The sequence below is a fragment of the Cheilinus undulatus genome, linkage group 10 (genome assembly GCF_018320785.1).
Source record: "Cheilinus undulatus linkage group 10, ASM1832078v1, whole genome shotgun sequence".
NCBI classification, from domain to species: Eukaryota; Metazoa; Chordata; class Actinopteri; order Labriformes; family Labridae; genus Cheilinus; species Cheilinus undulatus.
Window position 1 is genome coordinate 2,313,265 of NC_054874.1, and position 21,221 is coordinate 2,334,485.

The window sequence follows — 21,221 nt, forward strand, 5'->3', positions numbered from 1 at the left end:
TGCAAATGTGTAAAAAGATTTAATTAGGTCTAAACCGCTGCCCACTCAGCATTGAAAATGGTCCATGTGATGCATGTGCTGTGAGGCAGGCAGCCTTGCCTGTGAGCCTGAACTGAGGGCAACAACACCCAGGACGTTTACAATTACAGATCAGAGTATGCATTTGCATATCATGTACAGCAGAAGAGCTGCAAAAGTCACATGTGTAGTGACAGCCAATTGAGAGGCAAATTCAGTTGTAATCTGTCTTGTATTTTAGTTATTTTGACAACATAAATCAAAAACAGTTAGTTTTCCCAGCCAGAACAAACTACGTCCACAACTAACAAATTGGTCTATATATTTGTAGATTTGTGCAAGCATTTGTAGATCTTTGCACATATTTGCAAATCTATGCATGCATTTGCAGATCTGTGCATGCATTTGCAACAATAATAGCTCCATAGACTTTATGGCAGAGTGGAGAGATGAAGACTCTCCTCAGTGGAAACACATTGAAGCCTGCTTGGCTTTCATTCAGAGTTTTACTGTCCATCAGGTTAAACTGTTCTCTTCTCTGCACAGGACTGCAGCAGGAGAGACTGGAACAGAAATCAGAGGTACGGTAACTGTGCCAGCGTGTCGGAGCCGGAGTATGACACAGTGGATGACCAAGAGGAAGTGCTAAGCGTGCGCATACTTCCTGCACGGCCCATACACGAGGAGAGAGAGTACGCAGGTAAAAAACGTCATCTTCTCACTGCCCTCTGTTTTCAGTGGTTGTTTCAACTCTTTATTGAACATTTTTCAACGGGGCACTGACATCTATTCTATTCTATCTTATGTTTAATCCTTCATGTGAAAGTTTTCTTTCTCCTACACACATAAACACTCGATCAGCTTGTTTAGAGCGGAACACAGCAGCAAACCACAAAGTGCGCTTTGGTCGCTCAGTATCAGTCTGAGTAATTTTCCCCCCATCTGTGGGAGTGACTCTGACCTTTGTTGTTTGACAGCACAAGCCTCGTCTCATGGTTCCTGTCTGCTTTAAAGGACCAGTCTGCTAAATATGGCATCTCTGATCTTTTTACTTTAGTTTGGTTCATTCATTCACACATGATGGAAAAATTTAGAACAATGCAAGATAACTAATGCAAAACAGAGAGCAGAGGAGGTTAGAGCACAAAAGGCTTCTAAAGATAAACCCCCTGATATGGCAGAAGTTATTTTTGGCAGCAAAGGTCAGCTAAAAAAGGAACAATAATATAGAGCATCTTAGAATCAGAGGAGCGCTCAGCCCCTAAAGACATTGGGGCGTGTGGATGTTTTTGCAAAGTTCAGTCGAGACCAGCCCTCTTTGTAAAGTGTCCTGGTCATGAATTGGGGCTATTCAAATAAAGATTGATAGATTAATTCAGGGCTGTCAAACTCAATCACAGCAGGGGCTGGATTCTGAACTTGGGTCTAACCTGAAGGCCTAACAGCATCGATATTTAACCATAAAATGTCAACCTTATTTTCACAAGAAATGAATTATGGCGGTAAAAAACTTGGCTCTGATGATAAATGATTTTGCGATTAAAAGGTGAACATGGTAAGTTAAAAACTCAAAATCTGAGATAAAAAGTCAAACTTATAAGTTCAAAAGGTAAAAACATGACATTTAAAGTCAAAATAATGTTTTTAAAAGGCAAAATATGAGATGGAATACTGAAACCATGATTTTTAAAAGTCAAAAACTGTGACAAAATTTGAAATCACAATTTTTAACAGTCAAAATATGAGGCAAATATTGCAAGCATGATTTTAAATATCAAAATATGAAAACAAAATATTAAAAATCATGAGTTTTTAAGGTAAAAAATGAGATAGAATTTAAAGTTAGGAGTTGAAAAGGTCAAAATATGAGATAAAAGTCAAGATCATGACTTTAAAGGTCAAAATAGGATTTTAAATTTAAAATGATTAATCTTAAAGGTAAAAATATGAGATAAAAAGTCAATGTTATGAGATGTAAAAGTTAAAATATGAAATAAAAAGTCAACAGAATAGGAACAGGATTAATTGATATATTTACACTCATATTACACACCTTAATCATGTCAGTATGCTTCATATTTGATGTACGCTTATAATGACTATAGCTTGAGCTGGAGGGGTAGTTCTAACTTCATCTGCAGCCCAACTACAACCCCATTTCCAAAAAAGTTGGGATGCTGTGTAAAATGTTAATAATAGAATGCAATAATTTATAAATCTCATGAATCTATATTTTACTCAAAATAGATCATAAACAACATATCAGATGTTAAAACTGAGATGTTTTACAATTGCATGAAAAACATTAGCTCATTTTGAATTTGATGGCAGCAACACATCTCAAAAAGATAAGGACAGAAATTCAGAAGGTTGGAAAAGTAGATGGTGCCAATAGAAAACAGCTGGAGGAGCAATTTTCAACTGTTGGGCAACAGGTCAGTAATATGACTGGAAATAAAATGGGCATTTTAGAGAAGCAGAGTCTCTCAGATGTAGAGCTGAGGTTCACCAATCTGAGAAAAACTGTGTCTAAAAATTGTGGAACGATTTCAGAAACTGAAGACAATGAATATCCAACCATCTACACGGTTGCCATCCACCAATGACAGTTAAAGCTGGATCATGGAGAGAAGAAGCCATATGTGAACAGGATCCAGAAACACAGCCGTCTTCTCTGGACCAAAGCTCATTTAACATGGACTGAGGAAACATGGAAAACTGTTCTATGGTCAGAGGAAACCACAGACGGTGTGTCCTGTGGACTAAAGAGGAGAGGGAGCATCCAGCTTGTTCTCCTGGCTCAGTTCTAAAGCCTGCATCTCTGATGGTATGGGGTTGCATTAGTGCCTATGGGGTGGGCAGCTCTAACATCTGGAAAGGAACTATCAATGCTGAAAAGTAGAGAGAGCTTTCAGAGTAACATATGCTCCCATCCAGACAATGTCTCTGTCAGGGAAGGCCTTGACTATTTCAGCAAGACGATGCTAAACCACATACCACATCCATCACAACAGCACGGCTTCACAGGAGAAGAGACCGGGTCCTGAACTGGTCTGCCTTCAGTCCAGACCTTTTACCAATAGAAAACATTTGGAGCATCAGAAAAGGAAACATCCAGCAAAGAAGACCCAGGGCTGTTGAGTATGGAGCTAATATTGTTGCAAATGTATTGCAAATGTGAACACAGACCTGTGCAAAAATCTGCAAATGCAAGCACAAATCCAGAAATGCATGATCAGATCTGCAAATGCATGCAAAGATTTACACTCCTCACTATTATGATAAAGCTAATATTTTCCTGAAATGGTAAAATGTCTCAGTTTGAACATCTGACATGTTGCTTTTGTTCTTTTGTGGATAGAATATGGGTTTATGAGATTTGACAACCATTGACTTCTGGATTAATTTATATTTGGCACAGCACCCCAACTTTTGTGGAATTGGGGTTGGTATTAAATGCCACTCTTTTGCTTAATAGGTCACATAGCATTCCCTTATGTCTTTTCCAGTTAAGATATAGCTGTTAAAATATTAAAATAGACTAAAGTGACCTAAATCCAAATGCCTAAGAAGTCTTAGTGCTGTCCAAACTTTTATTTTTTAAGAAGTGCACAGTTGACTTAGTAAGTTTTCTTCACTTCTACCAGAGAAAATGTGTGGCAAACATAATTAGACTGAAGCTGAATGAAGAGCAGGCAGAGAAACAGCAGCCTGAGCACAGACTGTGGTGAGCAGCGTGGATCTGAGACAGAGAGCTCACGCTGGCTGAGCATGATCTGCCAGTGGGTCTCCAGGGCCATCTGTTGGCTGAGTCGGACGGCGGGAGCTTACAATTATCCAGGAGCCGAGGGGAGACCGAGGGAGGCATGTAGAGTGAATGGACTCCCTTTACTCTCCTGCATGGTCGTGGCCCACAGCCAGGCGCTGCACAGCTGCACGCCGACTGCTTCATAGCAAACGTGGCTTTTAAATTTGTTCACACTCGGAGTGTTCTCCCTCTGTAATCAATACGGCCTGCTGCTGCAGAGCGCTGCTGGCAGCACCAACCACCGACTTACAGGGATGATAGAGTGTTTAAACAGTCAAATAACACTGAAAATACTGCCATTACTGACTCACTTCTTCTGCTTTTCAGACAGAGATCTGCCAAGGTCATCGTCGGCACAGAGCCTTTCATCGCTCTCCTCTGTAAGGGTTCTCTTTTTCTCTGTGCAAAAACTTGAATCAAGTGTGTTTGTCTCATCTGTGATCTTAAATATCTGATCACACTTGTTTTCCCTCTTGACTTAATATTTAAATCAGTGAGTGCATCTTATTCCAAGGCACTCAACGAGTACATTTGATACTTTAACTTAATATGAGCAATACTGGCTTGATTTTTTGAGTTTACATAAATAATGTCTCAAGATCATGAACCAAAATGTGCGTGCTATGTAATGATCTGCTTTATAGTCATCAAGTACAGATTTGATTTCAACTGAAACTCCAGGGGCCAGGCTTTCAAATACACAAAAGTTAAATTAAAGAAATATTTTGGTCAGATTGAAATATTATTGTAGTAGTATTTGTATTTTCTTTCAAACCGCAGGACACGTTTAGGCATTACCAGTGAGATCTATCCCCATTATCTATAATACAGGAGACAGGCCTGACAACAGAGTTGGCCGGACTCCTGAAAATCGAAGAGAATGGGCCCTCAACAATTGTGATTTAGCACCAATATTAACTCTTTTTTTTTTTGGACTTTTAACCCCTTTGGCCCCTTTTTGCCTCTTAAACCCAATTTTGCAAAATTTTAACCCCTCTTGAATCACATTTCCTGCATGTTTTATCCCCTCTGTGTCACTCTTTTATCCATTTTTGCCACTTTTCTTCTATTATTGCCACTTTTTAGCCCCTTTTCATTACATTTTTTTTTCAACAATTTTTGCCACCTTTAGCCCATTTTTGTTTCTTTTTGCCTCTTTAACCCAATTTTTGCACGATTTTAACCCATTTAAACCACATTTCCTGCATGGGTTATCCCTTTGGTGCCACTCTTTTATCCATTCAGCCACTTTTCTTCTATTTTTGCCATTTTTAAACCCTTTTCATTACTTTTTTTCATTATATTTGTCATTTGTAACCAATTTTTGATACCTTTTACCCTTTTTTTCCTCTTTTACCATTTTTTGCCACATTTTAACCCAATTTTCACAACCTTTTCTGCCAATTTTTCTCCCTGGTTGCCACTCCAAAACCCATTTTGCCACTTGTCACCCATTTTTGCTGCTCTCTAACCCCTTTTCACCTTTTTATCTGGTCATTTTTGCAGCACTCATTTTTGCCAACCTTAACCCTTTTTTAAACATCAGCTAATTATGACAGTAAATTTCTGTAAAAACAGATCAAATGTTCAGTCATTCTAAAACTATTTCAATATTAATTGTTTGCGGGATGGATTTAACAGCTGCAGACATTTCAAGCCAAAGGATAATCTTAAAACCACAACATCTTCTTTTCCTCCTTTTCTGAATTTAATAGTCTTTGGGGGGGCCAGACAGGGAGCTTTTGGGGGCCTGATATGGCCCCTGGGCCGCCAGTTGATGATCAGTGTTCTAAGGTCCAAACTGAAATATTTTTCATCAAACAGATTTGAGTGATTGAAAATGTTTTTTTTTTTTTTTTTTTTTTTTTTTAAATAGGGGTCATGATGTGTCCAGAGGCTAGACTAGTGGAGGGCCACTGTTTTAAACCTTAAAGGGGACATATTTTAACCTTTTAAGATAAGTTCATAATGCTCTCAGAGGTCCCCAAAACACCCCTGTGAAGTTTGTTGCTGATAAAACACTCCAGTATTGGATTTTTGCATGTCTAAAAACTCCTCTGTTTCAGCCCTGCTCAGAACGAGCCGTTTCTGTGTCTGTTGCTTTAAATCTTAATGAGCTTTCTGACTCCGCCTCTCTCAGGAAATGGATGTGGCTTAATGGATGTGGCTCTCCTGATCCTCCTCTCAGCTGGCAGCTGAATGGAGGATCAGGAGATGAAGGCGGAACCTTCCTCCAAGTGGGATGGGCCACCTGAACCTGGGGGCGGGGCTAACTCCCCACCTGACATCATGTGGGGAAAATCTAAGCACAGCTCAATTCAGCACACATTTTCTGAAAGGTGCAGAAAGAGAGGAAGGAGGGAATGGATTTTTATGATACTTGAGGGGGTTGCAGACAGGCCAGGGACACATATATTTGTTAGAAAAGCCTGAAAAAGTGATTTTTGCATAATATGACCCTTTTAAATCAGACAAAAATACTTGCATAGACTGAGCTTGTTTCATGCATGAATGCCACAATTCAAAAGAGTTTTTGTTTTTATGTTTTTTATGTGCTTTATTCTCCTCTTCATGCAGGGAAACTCCAACAGCTTTCCAAGAGAAATTCATCCTAATCACACTTCAGGTAATGTGGCAAATTTCTCTAAAAATGTTGTAAAGTTCTCTTCTTTTTGCTCAGATTTAAGGGTAAAAACTCGCACACCCACCTTTGTTGCTTACCTCTCATTCTGTCCAAGAAATCTTCATAAAGTGTGTTTTCTTCATCATGCATGTACAGTATGTCATATACTAAGCGAGAAAAGCTGTTAAAAGTGGCCTTCCTGATTCATGCTGTAAGCCCTCTGCAAAGCACTCTGAGATCACTCACTGCATTAACTAGGAAGGCCACTTTTAACAGCTTTTCTCCCTCATTTGTTGAAATTCATTTATAACATGAGAACAGTGGTTTCCTGTTCAGTAAATACACATTACTGAGTTTTTTCTAATTGAACAGAGTCCTTAATTCAAAACAGGAAGTAAGCTGTGGAGGTGGTCAACAGAAGCAAAGAGAATAGCAGTATAGAGAATAAAATGTACACACCAAACTTCCCAGTTTGCACAGTGCAGTCAGGGAGGTAATGCTCTCCCAGCATCCTCCAAACCTAGACTCACCCATCTTACCGCCAAACAGAAGCATGATTGGTCACTCCACGGATCATGTCTCCACTGCTCCACAGTCCTTGGTGATGTGATGCTTGCATGCAGCTGTTACAATGGAAACCCATTCATGAAGCTTCCTGCACAGTTTTAGTGTTTGCATTAATGCCAGTGGAAGTTCAGAAGTCTTCAGCTATGGAGACTTGGACTTAGCAAGACCAAGACCTGCTCTGTGATTACATGGTCTTCTGTTTCGTGGCTGAGTTGCTGTTTTTCCTAAACTCTTCCACTTTCTAATAATATCACTGACAGTTGACTGTGGAATATCTAGCAGGGATGAAATTTCACCAAACTTCTTATTGCAAAGGTGGCATCATCACAGAACCACGCTGGATGCCTGAACTCTTCAGAACAACCCCTTTAGGATCACAGATGTTTGTAAATGGAGATTGCATGACTAGGTGATGATTTAACCACCTGAGCTCGATAATTACCGGCTGTGGCCAAATACTTTTTTCCTTATAATCTGCTTTCTAAAACTCAGTGATTTGGCTGCAGCAGCCAGGCTTGCTTATCTAGGTGACATATATTAGCCAACGTTAGGAAAATGCTGATGAATACTGCTGCCTAAAAGGACATTTGAGTTTCAGCTGACTAGCTTTAAAGCTTTTCTGTACTCCAAACTGCTGCTCAGCAGAAGTTACATTCAGGGTCACTCAAGCTGCATTATTCAAGATGTGACTGAAAGTGAAAGGCTCAGGGGAAAATGAAAAGGTTGCTTTAAGTAGCTGATTGAATACACAGAGAACTGGAAGGGCTCTCAGAGAGAGCAGAAGCAGAACAGTCTGTCATAATATCTAGTCTGAGTGTGAGATACCTGCTGTTGGACCAAAAATTCTAAAGAATGAATGTGGTACCAAGTCATGCTTTTTCATGCTTGATTCACTTGACTTTTTCTAAAAAGTTTCATGAAGATCAGGCCTGTAGATTCCCTGTAATCTGTCTGACAGGTAGACTTCTTTCTCAGTGAGTAATCATCACCCACTCCTGGAGAGATTTTTTAGCCTCTTTTAGTTTATTAATAATAATAATAATAGTACATTTTATTTATAAAGCACTTTTCAAGAACTCAAAGACACTGTACAAAAATAATAAAATACATTGCATTATTTTTATTTATGGCACGAAAGCATTGCCCAGTGTTTTCATGGCAGCTTATTTTTTTAAAGCAATATTGATCATTTGTTTGAATGCCCATTAGCTTCAGCATTAGCGAGAAGCTTTCTCACCTGGGTCTGCAGATTAAACTGTGACAATACAACTCACACAAAACTCCCCATTAACCACAATATTCCACAACATGCAGCACATCTACAATAACTTTGGTTAGACTTTATATACAATAAGAAGGTGCTCACATGCATCCAGTGATAATTTCATTGACTGAAAAATGTTCATCAACAGCCTTTTTTCCCAGGACAAAAACTAGACTGAGACTAACAAAAATAGATCTGTGATGACTAAAACTGGCAAAAACTAAATTTAGTTTTCTTCAAGATGACTAAAACTAGACTAAAATGTAATGTCGTTTTCATTGGACATTCAAAATCTGTGATATTTCTCCACTGTGGGTAAATCTGTCTAAAACAATGCATCTGTATCTATTCTGCCTCTCAGCTGTAGAAAGCAAGGACCCCAGGTTTGTCGCATTTTAGTCATGTCTACCCTTTTTAGTTTTAGTCTAGTTTTAGTCGACAAAAACTCAAAAACATTTTATTCTATTTTAAGTCCATAAAAGTCCTCACATTTTAGTCTTTACTTTTAGTCCAAGCATTTATTTTCTTGCCTAAATCTGGTAACAAATCATGGTAGTGTGTTCTCTGCACTCTGCCAAACCTGGGGTCCCTGCTTTCTACAGCTGAGAGGCAGAATAGATACAGATGCATTGTTTTAGACAGATTTACCCACAGTGGAGAAATATCACAGATTTTGAATGTCCGGCAAAAACTACATTACATTTTAGTCTAGTTTTAGTCATCTTGATGAAAACTAAACTTATTTTTTTTGTCGGTTTCAGTCATCACAGATCTGTTTTTGTCAGTTTTTGTCTAGTTGTTGTCATGGAGAAAAAAGGCTGTTGACAAACATTTTTAGTCTAGTTTTAGTCACCTTGATGAAAACTAAACTTATTTATTGTCAGTTTTAGTCATCACAGATCTATTTTTGTTAGTCGTAGTCTAGTTTTTGTCATGGAAAAAAGGCTGTTGATGAACACTTTTAGTCATAGTTTTAGTCGATGAAGTTAACACTGGTCTGTGTGATGCATATGCTGTAAGGCAGACAGCCTTGCCTGTAAGCCTGCACTGAGGGCAACAAACCCAGTGCTTTTACACTTAGAATTAATAAATTGGTCAACATATTTGTTAGTTTAAGACAATCACTGGAGCAGGATTATGTGCACAAGAGGACCAGACCGGAGGGAAAGTAAGAGGATAGCATCCCAATGAGTACTTCATAAATGAAGTGCATAATTACTTCTCTACATTCTGTTTTTAACACAGGTCCTGCTGTAAACAGAGCCCTGAAACCCGGCAAGAGAAAGACCAGATTGGGTGAGAAAACTTGATCACAAACTTAGCTACCATTGAACAAGCATGTCCTCAGAATAAACTTAAATATTCACATGATGGTCTTCCAGCTAAGAGGTTACCACCTGTGCAGCCAGGAGAACAGGTAAACACATGACACATTAACCGCTTTGTGCATCGAAATGAAATATACTGAAACTTATAAATCATGTTCTTTTTCTCCAACATCCCAGCAATCGTACAGGTAATCTGCTCAGTTTTATTCTGTTGGATTAATTATACCAGTATTTGTTCATGAATAAAGCTGAAGCTGATGTCTTCATGTTTCCAGGTATTCTGCATCCCCTCCACCGTTTACCTCAGAGTTAGTGCACCGTTTGTCTGCTCTGAATCTCCAGGAAGCCTCCAGAAGAGAGTGAGTACTGTTCTCCTCTCCCATCTGGTTTCATTTGTAGCTCAAAAGCAGGCGAATCTGTAGTTGTTCCAGTGAGCTCCTGCTCTGCTGCTGTTTGCCTGATGTGACCTTTTCCTCCCTTTAATTTAGAGAAGGAATGTCAGTCCTCTACAGTTTATTCAGTGTAGCAGTGGCTCCCTCTGCTGGTTTGAAAAATAAACACAACAGACTGACATAAGCACAGTGCACCCATTACTCCGATGTCTTATGAGTTCATGCCCAGGAGTTTTGGTGTCTCTTTCTGGGCAGCAGAGGTAGGGTGAATTAGAGCACCGTGGACCTACAAATGGAGATTACCCAGAGAAATCTCCCAGACTGGCGTGTAAACATCAGGATGGCTCCTCAAGCATCAGAAGAACTAATATAAATGGCTTTCTTTGGGATTAAGATTTAAAAAATGCACCAATATCTTAATTTTTTCCAATGCATTATGGTCGTTTTATTACAAACAGGCATTATTTTTTAAATCACCTGTAATGGAAACACTGTCCAACATGAATGGAATGGCCTTTATTGTCATTATACAGAATGTAAAGTATAAAAGGTTGTAAGAAGTACAACTGTACTGGTGGTTTATCAGAAGCTTTATCACGTGTAGGAGGATAGAACAAAGAATAGATAAAACTATTCTTTTGCCGTTACCCTCTATTTTATGGATGTAATATGTCTGCATGAATCTACCTCCCTGTAAAGTCCTTGATATAGATAAGGTCGTCTGGGCTCTAACCTTTGCCTTGAGGCCTCTTGGTGAATGAGGACCCTACCTCTCCATACTGGTTAAACTGCCAGTGTAAATAATTCTCTTTCTCTCATTTCAGTGGAGACAGAGCAGCAAAAAGAGTAAGTATGCAAACATCCAGGAAGCTTTGTTTCCATATTTTATTCCTAATCATTGCCACTGTAATCACCAGTTAAAAAATCAATCTGTACCTCCAGCAGCTCTGTACTTATTAGAATAGCAAAATATTGCATTTTTTACTGTAACTTTAAAATAAGGCTAAGTGAATTATTTATAATGATTATAATGATTATTTTTGTTTTTTATTTCTATGACTCTAACAGACTGACTTCAGCCCTCATCACCAAGGTAAGAGCTACCAGTCACCATGGTTACCAGTCTGATGTGGTGTGAGATCAGTTAGGTTATTACATTACATGTAAACATGGCTGCTGATCTGTCTCATGTACACCTGGGCACAGGTGGTATTCACAGCTACATGCAGCAGGACGAAGGAGTCACAGGTGAGTTGGAGATCAGGTTTTGTGGGCAGGTTTTTTTTTTGGGGTTATTTTTTTATTTGTAGTTTTGTTTTTTCATAGTCAAGCGTACCAACCGCTCTTTCTGGAGTGTTTTTAAAGGTCTCCTGTGTTTTTTTATTTTTTTCTGTATTGTAAATGTTAGCGTGAATCTATCAGCAGCTAAGTTTCTACTGCTATACTAACCAGTATTAGCCCCCTTTAATTTACCATCATTTTAGCTGCTAATGCTAATATCAGAGTACTTAGTCATCTATCAAACAAGGTTATTTTAGCTAATTCTTCACATACTGGGACCATAATCACTAACTTTATAGACACATTAAGGAGGATAAGTGTTGGATGGGTTTATGGTGAGGACAGCCATGCATGTATCTGATTCACTGTTCTGCTAATCTTCTTTCTTTCTGCATCTCCCTCTTCACCTTTCCTGCATCTATTTCCTCTCCTTTTTTGCATTTTCCTCTTCACTTTTTCTGCATCTCCTCTTCTCTTTTTCTGCATCTTAATCTTCCCTTTTTCTTAATCTCCCTTTTCCTTTTCTATCCACATCTCCCTCTCTTTTGCGCATTTGTCATGCTGCCTTGTTTTGTCTAGTAAGTGCTAGATTGATAAAGTTTGAGCTTGATAGATTTTCTTTCTGTTTGCACCTCCATCTTTTTCTGTTTCTTGTTTTATATTCTTTTTTGTGGTAGTTAGATTGGCACTGCAAACAATCCATGTGAAACAAGTAGAAAAAGCTAATTATGGTGAATCCGATTTTAGATTCACAGAATGTGGACCACGGGTCCACCCTGCACTCAAATCCGAGACATTCTCTGGATCTGGAGTCTCATGACATTGGCAGAAGGTTTGACTCTTAATTCTCATGCTTTTAAATGCCAGCTATGTTGAATAACACGTGATTTACATCTGCTTTTCCTCTTTTTCTTAGGTCACAACATAATCTAGGTGAGTGATATTACAGCATACTAAACCACGATCACAGTTACTGACAGATAAAGTCATCATCTGATTCTTTTTAAAGAAAGGGCAGCGTCTAAACGTCATCACCACGAGTGGCCTCAGACCAAAGAGGACTTTCAACATCTCGACTTTGTTCCGATGGAAAAGCCTCAGCAGGTACGTTCACTGTCATTGATAAAGGAAAATCCTCCTCGGCTGTAATCACTGAACTCTGATGTTTGGCAGACCTCCTGTGAAGAAGACTGGTATGTTGGGCCGTGTAATCGCATCGATGCTGAGCACGCCTTACACCTGGTGAACAAGGTACCACATATCTTCTAACACTAGCACATCAACCTCTCAGAGCTCTGAACCAGGCTGGAGTTAAACTCTTCTCCTCTATTGTCCCTCTCTCTGTCCTAGGACGGGGCTTTTCTGGTACGAGACTGCTCCCTCAACACCAACAGTGAGCCCTTGGTTTTGGCTGTGTATCACGATAAAAAGGTTTACAACGTGAAAATTCGATTTATCGAGAGGAACAGCAAGTACGCCCTGGGAACAGGACAGCGATCAAACGATGTGAGTGAGCTGTTTTTAAAAAGAAAGCTCTCTTAAAGGGTTTTAAAAATGAATTCTGCCTTTAGCCGGTGGACTCTGAGGACCATCAACTCCTCAGTGAGACACTGGAGCCACATCTCAGAAATGTTCAAACCATTCAGCAATTATTAAAGCAAAATAGTACAGTTTAGAACTTAAACAGTAGAAAGTAAATGACGAATCAAAGAGGACACGATGAGCTGCTTTTTAAGAGTTTCACAGACTTTAAGCACAGGGGTTGTTTCCTGGGAAAACTTTGTTGTTGGGTTCTTTTTAGTGGACAACATTTGAAAAAGTTCCTTCTAGGGCAGTGATACTCAACAAGAGGGTCAGGACCCAAAAGTGGGTCCCGAGTGTTTCCAGCGGGTCAAAAAAGTTTGCAGGGGAAAGAAAGTCTATGAAGCATTTTTATTTATTTATTCATTAATTTATTAATTCATTTTTTTAATCTATGCATTCGTTCATTCATTTTTTATCTATTTATTTATTTATTCACAAATGGGTTTTTTTTTATTAATTAATTCATTCACTCTGTTTTTATTCAATCATTTTTAATTTATTCATTTTCTATTTATCCATCTATTTATTTATTTAGTCATTATTTATTCATTCATTTATTTTTTAATACATTCATTTTAATTTATTTACCTTTTTATATATATATATTCTATGTCTTTATATATTTATTCATTTTTTATTATTTATTATTCATTTATTCTTTTGTATTTATTTACCTATTCATTTATATATTCTCTATTTATCTGTTTATTTAATTTTTCATTTCTTATGTATACATACACTGATATATTTTTTTATTTATTTTTTCAATAATTCACTCATTTTTTAATTTATTTCTTTATTCATTCATTTTTATTTATTTATTCATTAATTTATTAATTAATGCATTCATTCAGTTCTATTTATTTATTTATTTATCTATTTATAATTTTAATCTATACATTAATTCATTCACCTTTTATTAATTAGTTAATTAATTTTATCTTTTGCCTATTTATTTATATATTTATTTATCTTTTGCTGTAGTTAATTTTTTGCAGCAGAAAGGAAACTTAAAAGAGCTTGACAGTTTTTTTGTTTTGTTTTGTTTTGTTTTGTTTTAATTCCAAATTTTCCAAAGGAATTTATTTGAAATCCTTAAAGAATTTTCTTTGTCAACTTTTCAGAAAACTCAAGGGAAATTCTGTAAAAGTGTTTTAAATTTTTTCCTGAACTTGAGAAGTTTTTGTGGGCATTTACCCGGAAGCTTTTGGTAATTTTCCATTAGGTGTTTTCCTGCAAATCTGAAGAAATTTCACTAGCAGCTATGAAGTTTTGGGAATTTTTGACAGTAATTACTTTGACTTCTTCAAAACTTAACAGCAGTCATTTTCTGGAGGTTTCAAGAAATATTTGGGGATATTTCATTTCTTTACCTGTGATATCAAAACAGAACAATGATTTATTAGATTAATATTACTGGGGGGAAAACAGACATTAGAATCACATTTTTTCACTGAGGAGTTGGTGGTGGGTCCTGATGGAAGACTAGTTGAGAACCACTGTTCTTGGGTGTCCTCCAACATTTGACAGGTTCCTTTTTGGTGTCCCTAAATAGACAAAATGTGATGTGTGATGTGATGTGTGTTCCCTCTTTGGTGCCCTCTGTCTGCTGTGCTGAAGTTTATTATGAATGAATGAAAATTTAGTCTAACTATGTCTAACTATTTCACCTCCACTGAGTTATTTATTCAGATCTAAATAGGATAAGATTTTATGTTTGAAAAGTCCAGCACCTTCCTGTCTGACATATCCAGATTAATCTCTCACATTCTAAAACATTTTCTACCTTCATTGTCAGGAGTGTTTAACACATTTCCATATCAAACTCTTTCTACAGCAGAATTTTAACCGTAGCTTGTTTTCTTATCTCCACAGACGTTTGACTCGGTAGCAGACATCATTAAGTTTCACTCCATCTTCCCCATCACGCTCATCAGTGGGAGAAACATCCCTGGGAACAGATACCCAGAGAACTGTGTGCTGACATGTCCCATAACTAAATGGGACGTTGACCAGCTGCTGCAGTAACCGTGGCTGCAGAGATCGTCTGATAGAGCTGGTACGACGACTAGTTCATCATGGCCTTCTGCTGGTGGGGAATGTGTTTTATCATCGTCTATACAACCTAATGTTTGGTTTTCATTTTATTTTATTATTTCTAATAAAGTAATGATTTGAATTGCAAAACCTACTTTAATTTGCCGATTTCTCTGTAATATCACAGGGGAAGCACTGGGTCAGTGGTCAGGCTAATCTGTATTCAGCTTAGCTGTTTTCATTTAAGATGTGTTATTATAATCACTGGTTATGAGTTCTAGATTCTTCCTATAGAAACCTGATTCAAAATAACAGACCAATAATTCAGGCTACCTACTGGTGCATTAATAGGTTAGATTTTTGTTCTTTGTATGAGACAAATCATCAAGAGAGCTGTGAGATATGTGTCTTGAAGGGCCATTGTTAGTCAGGCTCAGAGGTGGATCGGGTCGTTTCCACCAAGCGGTCTGGCCCAAAAAGGTGGAGCTACACACACAATAGGGGCTTGCACTGAGTTGGACTCCACAGAGATCCACACTGGTTCCTAGTCTGTGGATATGGTATCTGGCCACAAATCAAGTTTCCTGACGTTGATCTGGACCTGATTTTATAAACACAAAGCAGAGCCTGAAGAGTCACATCAGCCTCTATCTGTGATGGATGTGAAACTAAACTAAATTAATGCTAGGGTTTTGTGAATATGAAGCTATAGAACAGTTGATTCTCTGTACTGTTGTTCATCTACTTCTTACTTAAGGTAACAGGTGAAAACATCGCTCTGTGGTTGTTGAACGTGCTCATAAAACTTCAGGCTGCAGCCAATTTTAAAACGAGATCAGCAGACCCCGGAGTTCTGACTTAATCTAGTTTGATTTTAACACCAGTTTAGCCTTTAGTTTATTTTAATGTGGCGAATCCTCCCGGTACAGCTCTAAACTTTAATATTATGTCATACAAACTGTTCTAGACTAGATATAGTCACATATCAGCGTACCATTACGATTAAAAACATCTCTGTACATGTTCCATCAGCTGAGGATCTGTACTGACAGCAGTTTACATCATTAAAATGTAGTTATTTTTTTAAAAAGAACTTTCAGCTTTAAATAAAGCTGTTTAATGCTTATTCCCTACTAATAAATTTAACCCTATCTTCTTCATCAGCCGGTTATCTGGCTGTTTGGAATTTTAAGGCCTGACACAAGCATTAAAAGTGCAAAATATGAAATAAACTTGGTCATGTTATTTACTGTTAAGAAGAGCAGAATCTCAAGATTCTAACACAGTCCAGCAGTAACACAGAGACAGGAAGTAGCCCTGTAGTGTGAGGAAAACACAGGAAGAAATCCAACTCTGCTGTTAAGTTTCTAAGCTAAATTATCCCAGACATAACTAAACAACATTTAACGTGGTTAAAAACAGAAGACTGCAATAATACATTTAAAATAAAATTACATTTCTATACTTGTTTAACTGTTTATATGTTTTATTATTTTTTATTTTTTACAAATAACTCTGTCTTTGATGAATAAGAATTTAAAAAGAGGAGAACAATAAGGAGGGCCCCCATGCCTGTGGGCCCCAAAAAGGCGAAGTCCTCCACTGGTCAGGCTGTAAAATAGAAAATGAAGAGACAATCAACATCACATCTGATCTTCTGCAGCTTATTGGAGGTCCTGTTAGACTGGTTCAAGATAAATCTGAATTTATTTTTTATGTATTATAATAATTGTTATTTGTTTTTATTTCTATTAGGATAACTATAATAAAGGTCTGTCTCTAAACACATAAGAATGAAGCCCTCTGGTATTACATTCGGCTCTCTGAGCCGTCTCAGTATTTCAGCGCCTAATAAGATGATTGGTTCAGTTCTGACAAACAAAGAAAGCAGCAGTCAGAGATGGAACTGTGCTGAGCCAAGGAACGCATTATTATGCTAACGCCACTCACCCAAAAGTACTAAAAGGCCCCTCATACATGAGCAATTGTTGTTTCCATAGAAACAGTTTCCCTAATTACTGGTTACAGCTGTGGATTGGAGCAATTTTGTGAATAAGAATTTAACTGACCGTGGTACGGCTGATTACATCTGTGGTGAGGCTGGAGCGTTTAGAGCGGCTCTCCTCATGGTTTTAGATAAACCCTCTCTAAAGGGACCTTGTCTAGAAGGGACCAGAGTCCTCTGAAACTAGAGGATTCAGTCAGACAGTGAGACTACAGATCTGTCTGCAGGACTGAGCCCACAGTGGAGATTCTCACTGGTGTACTGGGTCCTGCAGAAGTGGGTGCACATCCAGCAGAGGATGACCAGCCTGCAGAGTCGGGACCAAATACTTCATTAGGGATAACGGTATCAAAATCTCACCGTACAGAATTAACAACCCAAAGCAACAGGTGAAGACTTGGAAAGAAGTGATGTCAGCATTTCTTATCCGTTGTCATGGAAACAGCTGTGTAAAATATTCACTCATACACCGTGTGACCTGCTGAGCTCTGCTGTTGTGGTGAAGTGGGATTGTGGATGCTGAATAATACACAAGTCCTTATATGAACATCATGGATGTATGTGTTTATAGGTTACATCTTCAGGCTTTACAGAATCCTTTTTTTGTCCTCTTAGGTGTTGTTAAGTCAAAGGTAGCACTGGTTTTATATTAATAATAATAAGTTTATTTATAAAGCACCTTTCAAGAACAGCAAGGTCACAAAGTGCTTTACAAAGGATAAAAGAAACACAAGCCATTAATGCAAAGATACAATAAGAGAATACACAGTGCACAAAAACTGATTAAGTAAAGGCCAGACCAAACAAGTAGGTCTCAAGTTGCTTTATACAGGAATCAACTGTTTCTGCTGATCTTAAACCCAATGGAAGAGAGTTCCAAAGAGTTGGAGCAATGACCTTAAATGCAGTCACCTTTAGTTTTTGGTCAGGAGTGTGGAACAACCAGCAGACCCTGATCAGAGGACCGAAGAGTCCTGCTGGGATAGTAAGGTTTTAAGAGCTCCGTAATGTAGGCTGGTGCCTGGCAGGGCTTTAAAAGTAAACACAAGAATCTTAAAATGTTTTCTGAAGTGTATGGGAAGCCAGTGGAGAGAATACGGAATTGGTGTGATGTGTGACCTTTTTGAAGACTTGGTAAGTAGTCTGGCTGCAGCGTTTTGTACTAATTGTAGAGGATTTATAGATGTTTTACTAAGACAGGTGAAAAGTAAGTTACAGTAGTCGAAACGGGAGGTTATGAATGTGTGAATAACCATCTCCATCTGAGCTGTAGAAACAATGTGTCTGAGTTGTGCAATATTTCTGAGTTGGAAAAAACAAGAACGGACCAGATTATTGACATGTTGATCTAGAGACAAGGAGTGGCTAAATGAAACACTGAGATTACGCAGAACAGGTTTTACACAAGTGGACAGGGTACCAAGTTTATTCAAAATACCAGGCACTAAACCACCTGGGTTACCACCAGTCTTTAATGGCACTCAAACAACTGAGTAAAACCGACACTTTAGTGTAATTTTGAGGTGTAAAAGATATATGAAGCTGGATGTCATCCACATAACAGTGATAGGATACATCTTTAAAACTGCTGATTACGTGGCTGAGTGGGAGCAGGTACAAAGAAAATAATATTGGGCCAAGGACCGAACCTTGGGGAACTCCACAAACCAGGGGGGAATTAGAAGAGCTGAGGTTGTTAACAGTGACAGAGAAAGTTCTGTTTGACAGGTAAGAGGAAAACCAATCAATAGCTGAGCCAGAAATGCCCACCCACTGCTTCAGCCTATCAACTAAAACACCATGATCTACAGTGTCAAAGGCTGCACTGAGATCCACTAAAACCAACACAGAACATTTACCTTCATCCCTGCTGATCAAGAGGTCATTAAAAACTCCAATGATGTGTTCACATCATTCATCGTTCACACGCGAATAGAGGGACTTTACTCGCTTGATATTTTTCAATTCGCGCGAATGACACGCACGAATGGGTGATTCTGTTGAATGGGACTGACAAAAACCAGACTGAAACTTATCCAGGATGTTATGAGTGTCCAAGGCAGCTGTAAGTTGTTTGGCAACCACTTTTTCTAGAATTTTATATCATGTATTTTTAAAACCTTGAGGATGTCTGTCGTATACGACAAGAAGAGACGCGTGATTCAAAGTTTAATAACCTTTGAACTGTAAATCGTAGGCACTTCCTTGTTTCACCTCTGAAAGCCCTCCGTTGTGTCGCTCTAATGCTGCTATTCACGTCTACGTAGCTCTAACAGAACGTTTTCTTGTGAGCCTGGAACTTGGCTTTCTAGAGCAGGGGTGTCAAACTCAGTCATAGCAGGGTCTGAAATCTGAATTCAGGTCTAACCTGAGGGCTGAACAGGGTCAACATTTAACCGAAAACTGTCAATCGTGTTTCACAGGTAATGATTTATAGGGGAAATAAAACAGTGATCATAAATGATTTTAGGATTTCTAAAAAAAAAAAAAAAAAAAAAAAAGCAAAATGATTATATATCACTGCATTAATCTTACTGTGTGTCCATGTCAAATAAATGCTAAATAAATATATAAATGAGTTTAAAGGCTCAAAATCTGAGATAAAATGTCAACTTTATAAGTCCTAAAGGTCAAAATACAAAATTAAAAGTCAAACAAGGTTTCTAAAAAAGTTAGAGTTAAAATCATGAGTTTAAAGGTCGAGATATGAGATAAAATACAAAATCAAGCATTTATAAAGTCAAAATAGAAGATAACATTCAAAATTGTGACTCTAAAAAGGTCAAAATATGAGATAAAATTTTCAATCAGGAGTTTAAAAAGTAAAAATATGGGATTAAAAGTCAAAATTAGGAGTTTAAAAAAATCAAGATATGATTTAAAATGTAAAAAAAATGTGAATTTAAAAGGTCACACTATGAGAGAAAGGACAGAATGATGAATTTAAAATGTCAAAATATGAAATAAAAAGTCAAAATCCTAAGTTTAAGTCATAATCTTGGGAAGCAAACTGAAAATATAAAATGAAAACACAAATTGATTTCTTTCCCTCATTCCTGACTTTTTTTATCTAATTATTTCTACTCTCTACTTTTTCAGATTTTTATGACTTAACAAGGATTTGTTTTAATCTTCAAGGTTAAATTAATATTTCTCTACTGGAGGAAATCTGCAGACCTCATTCCGGTGAGCCAGTTCTAATTAAGATATGATATGACCTTGCAGGCCGGGTAAAACTGCAGCCTTGAGTTTGACAACCGTGCCTTAAACCCTTTGCTTGTGTTTAGTTTAGAGATCTCTGTCAGTGTTTCTCTGAGGCACTTTTACAGAGAGCTGAGAAATGTGTCTAAAGGATGAGCAGTAAACTCAGGAATTCAGCCGTTTGTTCCTCGTGGATCTTAAATCTAAACTGTCCTGTCTCCCTGATGTTGAGCCTCAGTCATTCACAGAGATGGAGGATGGATGGTGACACATCCACACACTGAGTGCAGGAACGTTAGGAGAGGAATGAGTCATGGGGTGCAGATCCGCTCTGATCCTGGACTGCTTTGGCACCTGTCAGTTTCCCTCTTTTTTCCATCTTCATGCTGAAGTCGTCTTCTTCTCCTCGCTTCTATTTAGAGTCCACTTTCCTGCGTTTAATTCTCTGCTCCTTCATTAGACACCTGTCACTATGGCGTCCTCTTCAGCCCAATAAATAATACTAAATTCTGGAGAAGACATTTTTTATTAATTTTCATTTTTCATTTAATGAGTGGAGAACTTTTCTACAAGGAATGAAAAACAGCTCTGAAAGGGCTAAAGACAACACTGTATGAGATCAATTGCTGTTGAGTTGTTTTTATTTTGCTCATTCTGGATTCCATAATCAGCATTTTGAGTAAAATAAAAACACTTTTTAGAGTAAAAACAGCTCTGAAATTATTACTCTGCAAGCAGGGTAAATTTGACCCCAATAGACTGGGACTAAATGTTAGATTTTTAGGCCCTAACACTTTGTGTGATAGTTCTAATAATCAAAAATCAATCATTAATGATCAATAAGTGTTTTTACTGACCATGTAGTTGGCTGTGAACTGTATTGACCTTTGATCTGTTATATTAATGCCTCATAGTTCTAGTTACACAGGGAAAGCAATATAGATAACAAAATGACATTAATAATTTATTCATCTTTTAAACCCTGTTGGCTTTATGGTCTGAATATTTTCACGTTGGCTCACTGTCATATTAAAATGAATAAATAAATGTTACAGATTCTTGATTTGGAAATAGTTATCAATATTATTACAAACATCTCATTTCCTTTTGAAA

General features: G+C 37.7%; 2 protein-coding genes across 4 annotated transcripts in view; both read left to right on the forward strand.

Annotated features, from left to right (window-relative positions):
* The window catches only part of LOC121516594 (cytokine-dependent hematopoietic cell linker), a 133,288-nt gene extending 118,304 nt beyond the window's left edge, over nucleotides 1-14,984 (forward strand). For all 3 annotated transcript variants that reach the window (XM_041797955.1, XM_041797956.1, XM_041797954.1), the window contains 16 exons: nucleotides 565-718; nucleotides 4,154-4,206; nucleotides 6,404-6,452; nucleotides 9,526-9,576; nucleotides 9,663-9,697; nucleotides 9,786-9,796; nucleotides 9,884-9,967; nucleotides 10,825-10,846; nucleotides 11,069-11,093; nucleotides 11,207-11,248; nucleotides 12,029-12,113; nucleotides 12,198-12,214; nucleotides 12,291-12,385; nucleotides 12,455-12,532; nucleotides 12,632-12,787; nucleotides 14,741-14,984. In XM_041797955.1, coding sequence (XP_041653889.1) covers nucleotides 565-718; nucleotides 4,154-4,206; nucleotides 6,404-6,452; nucleotides 9,526-9,576; nucleotides 9,663-9,697; nucleotides 9,786-9,796; nucleotides 9,884-9,967; nucleotides 10,825-10,846; nucleotides 11,069-11,093; nucleotides 11,207-11,248; nucleotides 12,029-12,113; nucleotides 12,198-12,214; nucleotides 12,291-12,385; nucleotides 12,455-12,532; nucleotides 12,632-12,787; nucleotides 14,741-14,893 — 1,110 coding nt within the window. In that variant the 3' untranslated portion in view covers nucleotides 14,894-14,984. The remainder of the gene's footprint in view (nucleotides 1-564; nucleotides 719-4,153; nucleotides 4,207-6,403; nucleotides 6,453-9,525; nucleotides 9,577-9,662; nucleotides 9,698-9,785; nucleotides 9,797-9,883; nucleotides 9,968-10,824; nucleotides 10,847-11,068; nucleotides 11,094-11,206; nucleotides 11,249-12,028; nucleotides 12,114-12,197; nucleotides 12,215-12,290; nucleotides 12,386-12,454; nucleotides 12,533-12,631; nucleotides 12,788-14,740) is intronic.
* Nucleotides 14,985-17,921: 2,937 nt separating this feature from the next.
* The window catches only part of gsr (glutathione reductase), a 32,525-nt gene continuing 29,225 nt past the window's right edge, over nucleotides 17,922-21,221 (forward strand). Inside the window, exon 1 of the mRNA XM_041797797.1 lies at nucleotides 17,922-18,041. The gene's annotated coding sequence lies outside the window, so the exon portion shown is untranslated. The remainder of the gene's footprint in view (nucleotides 18,042-21,221) is intronic.